Source organism: Erythrolamprus reginae, chromosome Z (assembly GCF_031021105.1).
Source record: "Erythrolamprus reginae isolate rEryReg1 chromosome Z, rEryReg1.hap1, whole genome shotgun sequence".
In the NCBI taxonomy this organism is placed as follows: domain Eukaryota; kingdom Metazoa; phylum Chordata; class Lepidosauria; order Squamata; family Dipsadidae; genus Erythrolamprus; species Erythrolamprus reginae.
Window position 1 is genome coordinate 46,698,497 of NC_091963.1, and position 16,746 is coordinate 46,715,242.

Below are 16,746 nucleotides of genomic sequence, written 5' to 3' on the forward strand. Positions count from 1 at the left end.
TTAAACTAGGGACAAGTAAACTGTAATTCTAATAAATTCTAACCTCCCTTTTACATTCTTAAAAATGACTGATGATTCCAAAGAGATTTGGTTCATTTGGATCACATCTTACAATATTTATTGTTCAGTATTAGAAATTAAAACTGAGGAATTCTAAAATACTTGTTTATTTAACTTTGCAAACTTTTCCTTAGGCCACACTTTGAAAACCACTGATAAGCAATACTGTCTAACCAATAAATTTATCTGGACCCATGGGTATATCTGATATATTTTTAAAAAATCAATTAATTTTAAATTTAATATTTATTAAAGTACAAGGCAAACCACATGGCACACATGCCATACATCAAAAACATTTCAGCAGCTGTAGAATCCAGCTTCTGAGATCTGCAACTGAACATCACAAACCACCCAGAGGCTACCATATGAGGAAAAATTATGCAGTGTGTTCTGCCGGCATGACTCAACCGCCTGTAATTATAGGGTAATTAGTCCAGGAAGACACACACCACACCATAAAAGGAAAACCCAAAAGTTTTTATAAACAGAAAAACAGAAACAGCTCTCTTTTTAAATGTCAAAGGGATTTTCTAGTACACACAAGGCACAGGTTAAATGCAGTCCAATTGCTCACCCAATAACTGGGAAGTTGAGTCCAATTCTAAAGTCCAGAGAGTCCACACACACAATCCTAAACAGCAAAAACCACGATCTTGATGAAACAATGAATCAGATAAACTGCCATGAGGCTAAAACACCAGGCTGCACTTTTATCTGTACCGCTAATTACAGCAGCCCCACCCAACCACAGGTGGCCTCATTTTCTCTTGTAATAATCCTTCAGTTGTTGTCTCCTATGCATCACTCTACGCGTGCATGGATATGTCATTAATTCTTGTTCAGAATCCAGGGATGATACAGATGACTGATCTCCTCCTGGGCTGTCTGCCAAACTCCCCTCTTCCCTGTCACTCACGCTTCCTTGGTCAGAGGAGACTTCGTCGGCAGATTCTGCTGGGAGCAAAACAGGCCTGCGGCATATGGATGTCTCCCCCGCATCCACCTCCACATTCCTTGGGGCAGGAGCTGGGCCAGAGCTAACCACAACACAGTGTAAAGATCGCTTGGAGGTGAGAGATACTTTCACTACACTTCCAATGTAATCTACCGAATTCACGGGCTGGACTTCCCCTGTTACTAAAGAGAATAGTTGGGGAGGAAGCTAACCACCAAATTGCAAGAACACGAGTGGTCAGATGAGGAGACCCAGACTCATTGATATCCTCAAACTGCAATGAACAAGCACACACATTCAATTTCGCAGTTACTAAGATTAATGGATGGGCAGGCACAAAAACAGCCAGTGAAGTGATTGAAGTCTGGGAAACAGGACCCTCATCAAACTACAAGAGTGCTCATTTACTACCAGCCTATCAAATACCTAGAAAGCAAGGACTGGACAACAGAAGCCAACGATAACTTAATGCAACAACACACCCAAAACAACATCTAAAAAGCCACTTGCAAAGGCACTATAAATACCACACAGAGAACAATACACACGCTATTAGAGAGAAGTTCCTTCAAGATGGGCCCTAGCACCATCCAAAAAAGAAGACAAAATTCTCTGGTTCTGATTACCTACCCAGATTAGATGCTACAACATTATCCCGGGATGCATGTATTCACTTTCATCTGTGAATATTTATTAAATATGATTTCCTAGCTTAAAATCCAAAATGTTAAATTAAAATTTTTTCCTACAAAATGCCATTTTGAAACTCAAGGAAGGGCAAAAGTTCCAATTACTTTAGTTAACTTCAAGAGTTAATCAAATGCTTACAACCAGTACAAATTAAACCAGCAAGATTTGTGACAAACATAGAAGTGACCCAATCTTACTGAAATTAAATTTTGAAACAAAACAAAACCCACAGCTATACTTGGAAACAGCACGCCTAGAAGTTGAAGCAAAGAAAAAAACATGCCAACTTATAAATTTCTCCAAGGAAAGGTTTATAATGGAAATGGCAACAGACTCTTACTACAGTGGTGCCTTTTTATGCCAACATATAAATAATTTTAGCTTTTATAGTCACATCATAAATTAGATTCAGCACAAGTAGAAACAGTAGAGTGCTGATTCAGTAAATAAAAAGACCAGGAGCACATTTGTTTGCATTTTTAGAAGACAGGCACTGACTTGATGGTGAGTCTGAAATAAAGTCTGTAAACAGGTTTGAGTTCTTTTTAAAAACTACTGTACTATAGGCAAGTCATGAATTTTTAAGCTTATAAAAATAAGCATCCTTTACAAGTTATAGTGTCTGTTTCAAATCTTCTAAGAATCGTTTAAGTAGGTTAGTAAAAATGGGTCCATTCAGCCCATTAGTTTCTCCATTGTGGGAAAAAATTACATACAAATCCACTCACAATCCCTCTGTATTTCAAAAGGAATGTTTTAGTGTTGCAAATGCCACTTGAGTAACAAAGTTCGTACAAAGCAATACAGGTGCTCAAAGATGGCTTTCCTCCCCTTAAGTCTACCCTTAGAATACAATACATGCCAGATTCTCTTTTCACAGAATTGTAATAAGAAGGCAAATGAATCCAGGCAAGGTGAAGGAATTCAAATTACCTAGACAGGCATATATTTTCTGCTTACTCAAAAATACCTATTGGAAGGTACTGATAATTTAATTTTTATTCAATGTTTTTCAATCATGGCAATCTTGTGTGGACTTTATGGCTGGTTGGGGAAATTCTGGGAATTGAGATCCACACATCTTGAACTTGACAAGGTTGAGAAACACTGCCTCCATCAAAAGAGATTAAGTACAGGATGTGGATTAAAAATGAAACAAAAGTCATAATGACTCTTCTTAAACCATAACTGTGTCTTAGTTTATGAGATTGTCTATCATAACTTTGAGTAGTTACTAAGTCTGGTCGATGGGTAAAGTATTTTAGTAAAGCAACAACATACAAGAAGTATCTATTTAAAAAATTAGAAGTAGGGTTCATATAATTGATTCATTTAGCACCACTGTCAGTGATTTCTGACAGTCTCAAAATGGGTGAACAGTGCAGTCAATGGGTAGGGAAAGCGAGTAGAATGCTTGGTTGCATAGCTAGAGGTATAACAAGCAGGAAGAGGGAGATTGTGATCCCGCTGTATAGAGTGTTGGTGAGACCACATTTGGGATACTGTGTTCAGTTCTGGAGACCTCACCTACAAAAAGATATTGATAAAATTGAACGGGTCCAAAGACGGGCTACAAAAATGGTGGAAGGTCTTAAGCATAAAACGTATCAGGAAAGACTTAATGAACTCAATCTGTATAGTCTGGAGGACAGAAGGGAAAGTGGAGACGTGATCGAAACATTTAAATATGTTAAAGAGTTAAATAAGGTTCAGGAGGGAAGTGTTTTTAATAGGAAAGTGAACACAAGAACAAGGGGGGCACAATCTGAGGTTAGTTGGGGGAAAGATTAGAAGAAACGTGAGAAAATATTATTTTACTGAAAGAGTAGTAGATGCTTGGAACAAATTTCCAGCAGATGTGGTTGGTAAATCCACAGTAACTGAATTTAAACATGCCTGGGATAAACATATATCCATCCTAAGATAAAATACAGGAAATAGTATAAGGGCAGACTAGATGGACCATGAGGTCTTTTTCTGCCGTCAGTCTTCTATGTTTCTACCATTACAACTTTTAAATACTGAACACAAATGGTTGTGACACAAGGACTGCCTTGTGAATTCATATGAATATGAATTTGTAGATGGAGTTGAAAAAAAGATTTTAAGACTAGAAAGATTTTTGTTTTCATACTCGGCAAGCTGGACACCTCTTTACAAAGAACGTTTTTGTCCAGAATAGTGTTCAAATAGCCAAAGGAATCAACTATGAAAAAAATTAGAAAGACTTACCACCAGAAACAGGGGCATCCATAAAAACAGCTCCCATTTTTTCAGCTTCTTTAGCTAGTTCTTTTGAAACTTCAGGATCAATGGTACTGGAATCTATTAATAGAGAACCTTTCTTCACTTTCCTGAAGCAAATGAAGACAAAAAAACACAAAACCCTGAGGTATAGAAACAAGTAGGTAAAATGCAGAGAATTAACATTACCTCTTTAAATGCTGCTACAATTTGCAATAACTCCAGAAATCACAACATTCAAGCCAACTTGTAAAACTTTTTAATGAGTAAGATTTTTGATACTGATTTCATAAATTCATAATGAATTATCTGTGGCTTGCAAAAACATATACGGTACTTTAGTTATTTTCACAATTATTAAGACTTCTTTCTTTGAGCAGAAAAGATGCTTTGAGGACTATATTTCCAGGGATGAAAATGCTGCAGATTCATAGAATTAATTGATTGATTAATTAATTAAATATGTCATTCATCTCTCTGATGAGAGATTCCAGGCAACCATTTTCAGCCAATTTCTCAGCTCCAATTTTTTCACAAAATTGTTATACTGCAGATACAGGTAGTCCTCAAATTATCACAATTGAGTCCAATGTTTCTGTTGCTCTTGCCACAGGTGTTAAGAGAATCACTGCAGTGGTTGAATTAGTAACATGGTTGTTAAGTGAATCTGGTTTCCTCATTTACTCTGCTTGTGAGAAGGTTGGAAAAGGTGACCAGGACATTGCAACCATCCTAAATATGAATCAGCTGCCAGGCATCAAAATTCTGATCAAGTGACCATGGGAATATTGCAATAGTTATTAAGTGTGAAAAATGGTCACAAATCACTTTTTTTCAGTGCCACTGTAACTTCAAACAATCACAAAATAAATGGTTGTAAGTTGAGGACTATCTGTAAAATTAAGCATGACTCCTACAGATGAAAAGTAGGATATAAATGCAATAGGAAGCAATATAACACCTGTAGATAATGTTAGCTACAACCCCAAGAGTCCCAACCAGCATAGTCATTAATAAGGTATGCTGGCACTTGTAAGACATCAAGTTGCTCTAGAACAGTGGTTCTCAACCTTTCTAAGGCCACGACCCCTTAATACAGTTCCTCGTGTTGTGGTGACCCCCATCCATAAGTCTAGCGCCAATTCTCCCAACAGAGCTTTGAGCTGATTGGCAGGAAGGGCAGAGAGACACCCCCACTGTAAACGCTGGATTGGTCGGATTGTAAAAATATGTTCCAAGATGCCAGAATAGAAGCTTTAGTTCCTAATACCATGAGAAATTTGTCTTTTCCCAGGGTCCCGACCTCCAGGTTGAGAACCACTGCTCTAGAAAATTGTAACGATAATTAACTACGTGCAATGAAACATGCACATTTCTCCATGATAGCTGGGTACAAACACAACAACGTAGTTAGAGAAATTACTGTTTAAAAGAAATCACTGAACTGCTACATGCATTTGATAACATTCAATAAAAATATAAGCAGAACATTAATATAGAGAGAAAAGAGGACTCTTACTTGAGAATTCCATTGGTGCCTATGTAAACTTCTATTGCATTAGGATTAGATGGAAGCATTGTAATAATCCTATCTGCTTTATCTGCTACGTCTGCTGGAGAATCACCCACCTTTAAAAAAAATACAAGGAAATGATATTTTTTAAGAGAGATTTGAAAAGAAAAATGAGCAATTCACAACCAAAAGCTCTGAAAAGGTAAAAAAGAAGACACCTAAAATACAAGTGGATTTAAGTTTCACACAAGTTACATGGTAAAGTAATACTGACATAGATTTCAATGAAAAGTTTTCCAATAAGAATAAATTTATTTGAAATCTTATTTAAAAAAAAGAGCTGTACTCAAAAAATATGTTTTAGGACTATTAAAGTTGACAAGATAAAATTATGATAAGTAATTTGTCACCAAGATTATACTTAATTTTTAATTATAATACTAACTGGACTCCTTCCAGTAAGGTTTCAGGTTTGATTATTGGATAAAACAACATTGGTTGCACCTATTAATAATCTCTGGCAAGAATAGGATGGGACTAATGCATCCATCTTTGCTGTCCTTGTCCTCTCAGCTTTCACATACTATGCTATCCTTTTTTATAGGATACCATGGTATCCTTATTGGGTTAACTACATAATTTGGGACTAAGTGATGCAGTTTTGCACTGGTTCCTACTGGGATTTGTAGAAGGGAGAGACCAAGTCAATGGCTACTCTTTTATGATGTGCTATATGGCTCTGTTCTCTGTCCGCTCATTTTCAGCATTTACATGAAGTTGCTGGATAAGATCATCCAATACCATGGGATGAAGTATTATGAATACAGTAATACTGTACCTCGTCTTATGAACTTAATTGGTCCCAGAAGTAGGTTCGTAAGGCAAAAAGTTCGTAAGATGAAACATTGTTTCCCATAGGAAACAATGTAAAAGCGATTAATATGTGCAAAAAGAAAAAAAATCACAAAATGACGCTCCGCTGGGCGCCGCTGCCTGGCTGTCACCTTTTAAAACAGCCTGGGGGCTTCTCGGCGTTCTCCCGAACCCGAACCTGAACCCAAACTTTTCGGGTTCGGGAGGCCGCCGAGATGCGCCGCCGCCCCGCTGTCACCTTCTGAAAGTTCGGGTTTAGGTTCAGGTTCCGGAGGCTGCCGAGAAGTGCCCGGCTGTTTCAGAAGGTTATCGCCGAGCGGCGCCGAGCGGTGGAGCGCCGTTTTTGCGATCGACGGCAGCGTTTTTGGCCGATCTGGAGGCTGGAAAGGAGGTGGGGAATCCAAATAGGGAATTTCATGGGCGGAGCTTTGACGTCACGAAGACATCCGACCACATTCTGGCCACCCCACAACATGCTTCCACAGCTGCCGTTCCCCTCTCTGCCCCACCAACCGCTCCTGCCACTGTCAAGGAAGTGCTGTCGCCAGGGGTGAGGGGGTGGGGGCTGCAAGGACAGGTGGGCCGTGGATCCCTATCATCCTGTCATAGCAGTAATTTGCGAAAGACAAGGAGGGTGGGGGCTGTTCTAATCTCCGGGGGGAGTTGATTCCAGAGGGCCGGGGCCACCACAGAGAAGGCTCTTCCCCTGGGGCCTGCCAAATGACATTGTTTAGTTGACGGGACCCGGAGAAGGCCAACTCTGTGGGACCTTATCTGTCGCTGGGATTCGTGTGGTAGCAGGCAGTTCTGGAGGTACTCTGGCCCATTGCCATGTAGGGCTTTAAAGGTCATAACCAACACTTTGAATTGTGATTGGAAACTGATCGGCAGCCAGTGCAGGCCACGGAGTGTTGTAGAAACGTGGGCGAATCTAGGAAGCCCCACAATGGCTCTCGCTGCCGCATTCTGCACGATCTGAAGTTTCCAAACACTTTTTAAAGGTAACCCCATGTCCTGAGATAGGACTGAGCAGGGAGCAGGGGGAAGAGAGAAGGAAAGGGGAAGCCCAGCTGGTTTTCCTTTCGCAAGTTACTCAAGACCCACCTATATCGCCAGGCGTGGGGGAACTAAGACCTCTCCCCAGGTTTTTTTATATTTTATGTTTGGTATGTATGTGCTGTATGGTTTTTAATTGTTGGGGGTTTTTATATATATTTTTTATTATTAGATTTGTCCCATTGCTATACTGTTTTTATTACTGTTGCGAGCCGCCTGAAATCTTCGGAGAGGGGCGGCATACAAATCTAATAAATTATTATTATTATTATTATTATTATTATTATTATTATTATTATTATGGGGTATGGGAAGACCCCAAATACCCCCTCCATGGCCTTCAGTGAAGGCACGCTTTACAATAGGGAGACTGAGTCTGCTCACCTCCTGGAGCCCATTCCCTGCCCCACTTATCCCTGGCAACTCTCTCTTTCTCAGGGCAGAGAGCGAATCCTGCCATTTCCTGCCACTGTAGGAGGCTTTTCAGGCCCAAAATGGGCCAGGGGAGCATATGTAGATGGCGCATGCACAGGGACGTGCGCATGGCAATGCAGGGTGCATGCACGGGGAGCATGGGGGAGTGTGCGTGCATGCACATGGGGGTATACTGCACTGTGGTTGTTGGCACGCAAGCACTCTATTGTGCGTGCACACACTTTTGGCACACAACCAGAAAAATGTTCGCTATCACTGTCTTATAGCATCTCATGATGGTGAAGTGATAACAATCTGGACAGCTGGCACCAGCTTACATTTGTGATGGTTGCACATCTTGTGATCACATGACAAAGCCAATTGGGAAATGACTTTTCTTAAACATGTCATTCACTTAACAACAAGCTTCAGTAAACAACCACATGGCAAAATGGTCGTAAAATTGGATCAGGTCACATGACAACCTACTTAATATTATCATTTAGTGACAGAAACTGTTGTGGCAATTGTGGTAGTAAGTAAAGGGCTACCTATATCATCATACTTTACATTATTGTATTTTTATGTTTATAGTTTTTCATTCCATATTTTCATCCCAGTACATATCCGAAACAATTTCAAATAAGACTTTCATGTGGATTAAATATTTATAGTTTATCATCTTAAGGATGGGGAATCTCTGGCTTCCAGATTATTTTGAAATGGAGAGCTCACAGAAACTGTCATATAAACCCTAAAATAAAAGTTAAACAATTTAAGAAATAAATATTTCCCCTGCACAGACACCATACACCAATGTTTCCTACTATTATTTGAACCAGTACTGTAGCTGTAACTTTCATAGCATTCTACTGTTAATAGATATTCATCTGGTGGCCGGCTCAATGGCTACAGAAAGAAATTGTGCCTGAGAAGGGATCAGATCAAATTGTCTATAGCAAAAGAACAAACTGAGGATCACCAAGGCACACAAAAGTGTTTCATTTCACTTTTATCAATATGCTGTTTAAGAAATTGGACAAAAGCATTAATGGATTTTTTTTGGTGGCCTCTGTATGATTTTTCTTGTATCTGATGTTCTAAATAAAGGATGATTTTTAAAAAACAATATTGCTGATCGTGATCAGGGAATTAAGAAATTTCACATTTCATATTTCTTTCCAATTTCAGTCACTTTTAAAAACTAAAATAGCAATGAAATGTTATTATACCTGGGTACCCAGCTCTTGAAATTCCTTACATGCTTCTGGAAATACGTCACACGCGATAATGGGGTAACCATGTTTCACAAGGTTTTTTGCCATTGGATTTCCCATGTTTCCCAAACCAATGAATCCAACTGGAGTCTTGGAAGCCAATGCCCTGGAAGATACTAATTGAAATGCAAATGTTTCAGTAAAAGAAGATTTCTAATCTTACATCAACCAGAATGCAAACTTAATTTTCTTTTCTGCTAATTGCATATCTTAGTTATGCTAAAAACATCTTATACTTTAAGACAGATAAGAACAGAAACATTCACTATTCGTTTTATTATGTATAGTAAAAATGAGGCATCAACATTGAATTCACCAATACTAAATTTCAGTGCGCTGCTCAAATAACTGCTTGGTATCTGTAATCCATCTGCATGAAGATTCCCATGTACAATCCATGTACAGATTTTTTTTAATTAATTCAATTTTTTTAATGCCGCCCTTCTTACTTTTTAACAGAGCCAGCATATTGCCTCCACAATCCAGGTCCTCATTTTACCCACCTCGGATGGAAGGCTGAGTCAACCTTTAGCCGGTGATGAGATTTAAACCCCTGACCTACAGATCTACAGTCAGCTTCAATAGCCTGCAGTAGAGCACTCTACCTGCTGATTCCCACATTAAAAATAATACAACTACACAATGATTTAAGACTTCCTTAAAAATGCTTCGGACAATCATGGGGAACCAATCTAACATATATCAACAGCCGGAGTGGCGCAGCAGGTAGAGTGCAGTACTGCAAGCCACTGAAGCTGACTGTAGATCTGTAGGTCAGCGGTTCAAATTTCATCACTGGCTCAAGGTTGACTCAGCCTTCCATCCTTCCGAGGTGGGTAAAATGAGGATGCAGATTGTGGGGGAAATATGCTGGCTCTGTTAAAAAGTGCTATTGCTAAGATGTTGTAAGCCGCTCTGAGTCAGAGAAAGGCGGCATAAAAATGAAATTAAATAAATAAATAAATAATAAATCTCCATGTTCTAAAGCAGTTGTATAATTTTTTAGGGTTACTCAGAACTCCAAAGCCCCACAGCATCTTCATCATCATAGAATTGGAAGGTTGGAAGGGACATTCTAGTCCAATCCCCTGCTTGGGCAGGAAACCCTGCACTCTAAAGTCTACTACTTCAGACAAATGATTATTTATTATTAATTGGATGTGTATGCTGCCCCTTATCCAACATCTTTCTAGTATTGGAACATTCAACCCCTACGATATCAATATACCAGTTTTAATTGAATACAAAGAATTTCATGGCTATAACAGATTATGGAAAGGATTTGCAAGTTTGAATGGGATACTACAATGTAAAAATTTTATCAGTGAAAAATTTCCCTATTCTGTACTTGAAATAGTTAGGGCAAAATAAGTGCTAAGCTTTTACACACTTTCTTTGCTTTTTTTTTAATTATCAAAAACTGCACTACCAAAACCCATCATTTTCTCACTGCAACTTACAAAGCCACAAAAATCAATTAGTGAAAATTCTACGCTCTTTTTTGAGGTGCCTTACCTTTATGAATTCAAAATCAGCTTAAAATGTAGCATTTCTTTTAAATTTTGATTTTAATAATAATAATAATAATAATAATAATAATAATAATCACAAATGGAATGATTAAGCTATTGCCTCTTCATTTTAAGGAGAACCAGTTTGATCTTGCAGTTAAGACCAGGCTAGAAACCGAGAGATCATGTGTTCAAGTCCAAACTTAGACATGAAAGCCACTTGGGTAATGATACACCAATCAGTTTGTCAGCCTATGTCACCTCACAAAGTTGTTGTTGTTGTTGTTGTTGTTTTGGGGAAAATAGGAGGAAAGTTATATAAGTTAGCAATCTTGAGTTGTTTATAAAAATAATAAAGGTGGGATAATTTAGGAGACTTGGTTTCACAAAATTTCAGATTTACCGGTACTCATTTATATACCGTATTGTTTTTGCTTACAAAAGCAAGGAGCATATTACTCAAAGGAAATTTATAAAATTAACTTTCCTAAAAAGGAAAGTTAATAAAGATTCAGATTCCTTCTTTTCCTGTCTGTAGAATCAGCCAACTGCCAACAGCTGTAATTCAAAGCAGTAACAGCTGTCTACCAGAAATTGGGATGACTGCAAACTCTTATCACATGGTAAATTTCCTGGATCTAAAGATGATATTTAGGGAACATAATGGAAAACCCTCACCATAGTGTGATTTGATCCCTTTGATCCCTAGTCTGAAAATTGTCCTATGGTATTTACCTATTTAAGCAGACATCCATGAGAAGCAAAACTAACATAATCCCATCTGTGTGTGGGAAAGAATGGCTGTCCTATGAGTTGAGAAGCATATAGCATTTTGGAATCCAACTCTTGCCTTCTTTGGGAAAAGACAAGACATGGAGGAGGGAAAAAGTTTTCATTGTCACATGTCCTGCTTCAATAATCAACTGTTCCTTTAGAAACATTATAGGAAACTCAGGAAAGGAATATAAAATAGTATGAAACAGATTAAAGATATGAGATACTGTAATAAAAAGTTTGTAACATTAGGCATTCTTGCTTCTTTAACAACCGTTCATTTCTCCCATCAGTCCACATTTGCCCCTCTTAAAATTTCTCTATCCAATCTTTCATTTTTTAGTGAACATTCTACAAGATAAACAAATTCATATTAAATTTGCTCTAGTTTTTCACCATTAATGAACTTTTGCCCAATTGGAACTAGAAATTTGATTGCTAAGCTATTCAGTATGTCACTCGCAATTTTAGGACCTCATTTGCCATGGCTATTAATACAATAAGTATATATTGGCAACTAATATGTAATTATTACAGTTGCAGCACCTCAGAAAATCACTGTAGTTGCAAAATTAATCATGCAGTCGTTGAGCAAATGCAGCTTTCTTTGTTGATTTGGCTTGATGGGAACACAATGAAAAGGAAAAAATGGTGAACGTTTGACCCCAGGATACCGCAACCATCCATAAATACATGCCCAATTGCCGAATGCCAACATTTTGATCATGTTACCATAAGAGTGCATAATGGTTATTAAATGCAAAGATTGGTTGTAAGTCATTTTTTTTTTGTGCTGCTGTAATTTAAAATATTTTCTATACCAATAGTTGAAAGTCAAGGGTTACCTATATACATCTGATTTATAGGCCTTGCCATGTCTCACGCCAATGTATCTATTTCTTTTTCTTTTATTCATTCATTCATGCTGTATAAAATGGCTGAAAAAAATAATTTGCAACCAGTCTCACACTTATGGCCACAGCAGCATCCCTATGGTCACATGATTGTGATTCAGATAAATAAGTACAGTGGTACCTCTACCTAAGAACGCCTCTACTTAATTAAGAACTTTTCTAGATAAGAACTGGGTGTTCAAGATTTTTTTGCCTCTTCTTAAGAACCATTTTATACTTAAGAACCTGAGCCTGGAAAAATTTCCCAGGAAATTTGAGAGCGGCACAAAGGCCCAGCCAGTTTCCTGCCATTCCTCCTGGGTTTCTCTCTCTGCTGCAGTGTATGGAAGGCAGCCTGGCGTCGGATGTATAGGAGGCAGGTACTCCTCCTCAACACCTCAGAGTCCCTCTTTTTGTTCCCTAAGCCTTAAAGTTTTGGACTTTTTTGATTCCCCTCACCTCACCTTCTTCCTTCAGCAGCAACTGTCCTCCTCTTCTTCTTCCTCCTCCCACCCAAATTCCAAGCTTTTATTTCTTTCCTAATAGGTTTGCACGCATTATTTGCTTTTACATTGATTCCTATGGGGAAAATTGTTTCTACTTACAAACTTTTCTACTTAAGAACCTGGTCATGGAACAAATTAAGTTCTTCAGCAAAAGTACGATTGTATTTATTATTATTATTATTATTATTATTATTATTATTATTATTATTATTAATAATAATAATAATAATAATAATAATAATTAGATTTGTATGCCGTCCCTCTCCGTAGACTCGGGGCAGCTCACAACAATAATAAAAACAATGTACAACAAATCTAATATTTAAAAATATCTAAAAAACCCTTATTTAAAAAACAAGACATACACACAAACATACCATGCATAAACTATATAGGCCTGGGGGAGATGTCTCAATTCCCCCATGCCTGATGGCAAAGGTGGGTTTATTAGTTTTAGTATCCAAAAGTCATGTGATTACCATTTGTGAACTTCCCAGACAGTTTCCAACAATCAAAGCCAATGGTGGAAGCTAGGTTCTCTTAGTGATCACTTCATAACCATGGCAAAAAAGGTAGTAAACATCGGGTAGGTTTCATTTAAAAACTACCCTGCTTAGCAATGCATAAATGAAGAACTACCTGTAAAAAACATCTATCCTAATACTACTTGTATCAATACTGAGTAAATTTGGAACCATTGTGCAACAATAATATGCTTTTTTTATATGGATACCAAAGAGTTTGGACAGTTTTCACTGCAATGTTTTCTGGCAAATGTAAGAAATATGTTTAAAACATGAATACTAGGAACCAGAATCAATAAAGTTCGCTGAAAAGGTATTAACTGTGCTATTCACATTCAGCAGCTAATCTAAATAAAAATACTGTAGACATGGCAGCAACAGAGCATTTAGGAAATATTCCTCAACAAATTGGTTGCATCTGATGTTTTTATAGAAACTAAGATTTTACGCTTTTTGTCAACATAGATATATCTGCTTTTCACATAGGATTGTTAATGCCATAAGTAATGCAAATAAAAAAAAATCATCGTGATAAATTACGCCACTGAAATGAAAAATTCTTTATGTAAACTCAGAGTCCTTTGAAGATAAAAGATTATCCGTTAAGTTCTGACATTAAAATAAATACTATGAGTGAAGCCATGCTCAGAGGTACCACCCTGTTCATTTGCTATTTCTAAGTTTGGTATCTAAGATACTATTTTTAATGGTTCCAAATGATGTTACAGTGGTTGGCAGCGTGAAAAAATTGAATACATTCTTTAAGTCTGCAGTCAGGTCCCAATCCAGAAACATATATATGAGGGTTGCCCAGAAAGTAATGCACCATATTTTTTTCTCAGCCTATAGTAATAGTACAAATGTGAAGCTTTATATATACTGTACATTATTTGAATTGTCATGTGTGCGTGTGTGAATTTTGCATTTCTTCAGACAGATAGCATAGCTGCAGCAGTTTCAAAATGGCATCTGTAAGTGATGTACGTTACAAGCAAATTGTCGTCATTGAGTTTCTCACTGCGGAGAAAGAAACTGTTGGGAACATTCACAAATGTTTGTGTACAGCTTATGGAGAATCTGCAGTCGATAGAAATACGGTTACTCGCTGGGCACAGAGGCTAAAGTCATTAGAAGATGGTTTGGGAGATCCAAGATTTGCAGCGTTCGGGGCAGCCAGCCATGGCTGTCACACCTGACAAGACGCAGCTTGCTGACGTGCTCATTCGTGAGGACCGACACATAACAACTCAGCAGTTGGGACTGAAGCTGTCAATCAGCAAAGGACGTGTGGATGCAATCATCCATGCTCTTAATTACTCAAAAGTGTGTGCACAATGGGTTCCACGCTGTCTTATGGTGCACCACAAATCTCTCAGAAAAAAGCATTTCTTCTGAGTTGCAATGTTTTGAAGCTGAAGGGGAAGCGTTCTTGTCCAGGATTGTGACAGGTGATGAAATCTGTCATCACCATTTTGAGCCCAAAACAAAATGACAGTCGATGGAATAATGTCATCCTCAATCTCCACAGAAGAAAAAAATTCAAAGCAACTGTTTCGGCCGATAAGGTCATGATCACTGTGTCTTGGGACTGCGAGGGTGTCATACTCATTGATGCGATGCCAAGAGGCAGCACCATTAATTCTAAAGCTTATGTGAAAATATTAACCAAACTCAAGAAGTGCTTCCAGCGACTTCGGCACCATAACAACCCAGGTGACTTCAACATGATAACACTCGGCCTCACACAAGTTTGAGGATTTCAAACACATCACTAAACAGGATTGGATAGTGTTATTCCATCCACTCTACAGCCCTGACCTAGCTCCCAGACTTCCACTTGTTTGGCCATTAAAGGATGCCATTCGCAGAAGACATTTTGAGGTATTTCGCACAGTGCAGAAATGGCTTCAAGACCAGAACAAGGAGTGGTACCAACAGGGCATACACCCACCCTTGTATCTTGCTGGAGAAAAACCATAGAACGGGATGGAGATTACATGGAAAAATAGGGAGTATAGAAGAAACATCATTATTTCTTGTGTGTAAGTTTCATTGTGTTCAATAAATAATTGTTGAAGAAAAAATATATGATGCATTCCTTTCTGGGCGACCCTCATATAATATGAATAAAAACCAGTCTGCATGAGTGGGTACACTTGTAATAATTTACCCAGTAGATGGTTTGAGTTATTAAAAAGCAGCTGTACTGTGCAATATCTACCACATAGCTCCCAGTGACCGATAAGGGCCCAAAGAGTCGGACTTCTCCGGGTCCCGTCAACTAAACAGTGTCAGCTGGCGGGCCTGTGGGGGAAGGCTTTCTCTGTGGAAACAGCTGCCTTCTGAGATCTAGATTACCCCCAGCCTACTGCCCTTCCAGAAAGCTGTAAAGACCTGGCTTTTCTGTTAGTTTTAAATTGTTTTAGATTGTTTTTAAGGCATTCATTCATTCATTCAATTTTTATGCCGCCCTTCTTCTTAGAATCAGGGCGGCTTACAACATGTTAGCAATAGCACTTTTTAACAGAGCCAGCATATTGCCCCCACAATCAGTGTCCTCACTGATGACTACAGGATTATTTAACAATAGAAAAAAGTAAAAGTATCCAGCAAAGAGCTGAATTTACCGACCAATGAATTCTGAAACAAAATGTTGCAATGAAGAGCAATATTTGCAGAATCTTAGCACACTATTCTTTTTTTTCTTTTTCTTTTACTACTCAGAGGAAAGTCTGATTGCTTATTGGGAACAATTATAAAATGGTACCTCTACTTAAGAACTTAATTCATTCCATGACCAGGTTCTTAAGTAGAAAAGTTGGTAAGTAGAATCAATTTTTCTCATAGGAATCAATGTAAAAGCAAATAATGCGTGCAAACCCATTAGAAAAGAAATAAAAGCTCGGAATTTGGGTGGGAGGAGGAAGAGGACAGTCACTGCCAAAGGAAGAAAGTGAAGTGAGGGAATTTAAAAAATCCAAAACTTTAAGGGTTTTTTAAAAAAAAGAGGGACTCTGAGGTGGCCCAGAGCGAAGGGAGTGTTTCTTTTCTCTGGGCGCTGGCAGAGGTTTATTCCCTCTCCAAGCGCCCAGAGAAAGGAAAATGCTTCGTTCGCTCTGGACTGCCAAAGCCTCCTTAAGCGCCACCAAAAGGCTCCTCTGGTAGTCCAGAAAATCCAGAGATGGCCAGGATTAAAGGGGGAATGGCAGGAAACTGGCCAGCCCTTCGTGCCGCTCTCAAATTTCCTGGGAAATTTTTCTAGGCTCCGGTTCTTAAGTAGAAAATGGTTCTTAAGTAGAGGCAAAAAAATATTGAACACCCAGTTATCTTGAAAAGTTCTTATGGTAAGTAGAGGTGTTCTTAAGTAGAGGTACCACTGTATTTGGGGTTGCAATATATAGAGCCATAATAATTTTATTCATCTTTTATTTATTTATTAACTTATTATTTATG

The 16,746-nt window shown here is 38.3% G+C and overlaps 1 protein-coding gene across 1 annotated transcript in view; it reads right to left on the reverse strand.

Annotated features, from left to right (window-relative positions):
• Nucleotides 1–16,746, reverse strand: part of HIBADH (3-hydroxyisobutyrate dehydrogenase) — a 102,258-nt gene that overhangs the window by 83,430 nt on the left and 2,082 nt on the right. Inside the window, exons 2-4 of the mRNA XM_070729401.1 lie at nucleotides 9,041–9,201; nucleotides 5,472–5,581; nucleotides 3,941–4,062 (exon numbers count right to left, since the gene is read on the reverse strand). Coding sequence (XP_070585502.1) covers nucleotides 3,941–4,062; nucleotides 5,472–5,581; nucleotides 9,041–9,201 — 393 coding nt within the window. The remainder of the gene's footprint in view (nucleotides 1–3,940; nucleotides 4,063–5,471; nucleotides 5,582–9,040; nucleotides 9,202–16,746) is intronic.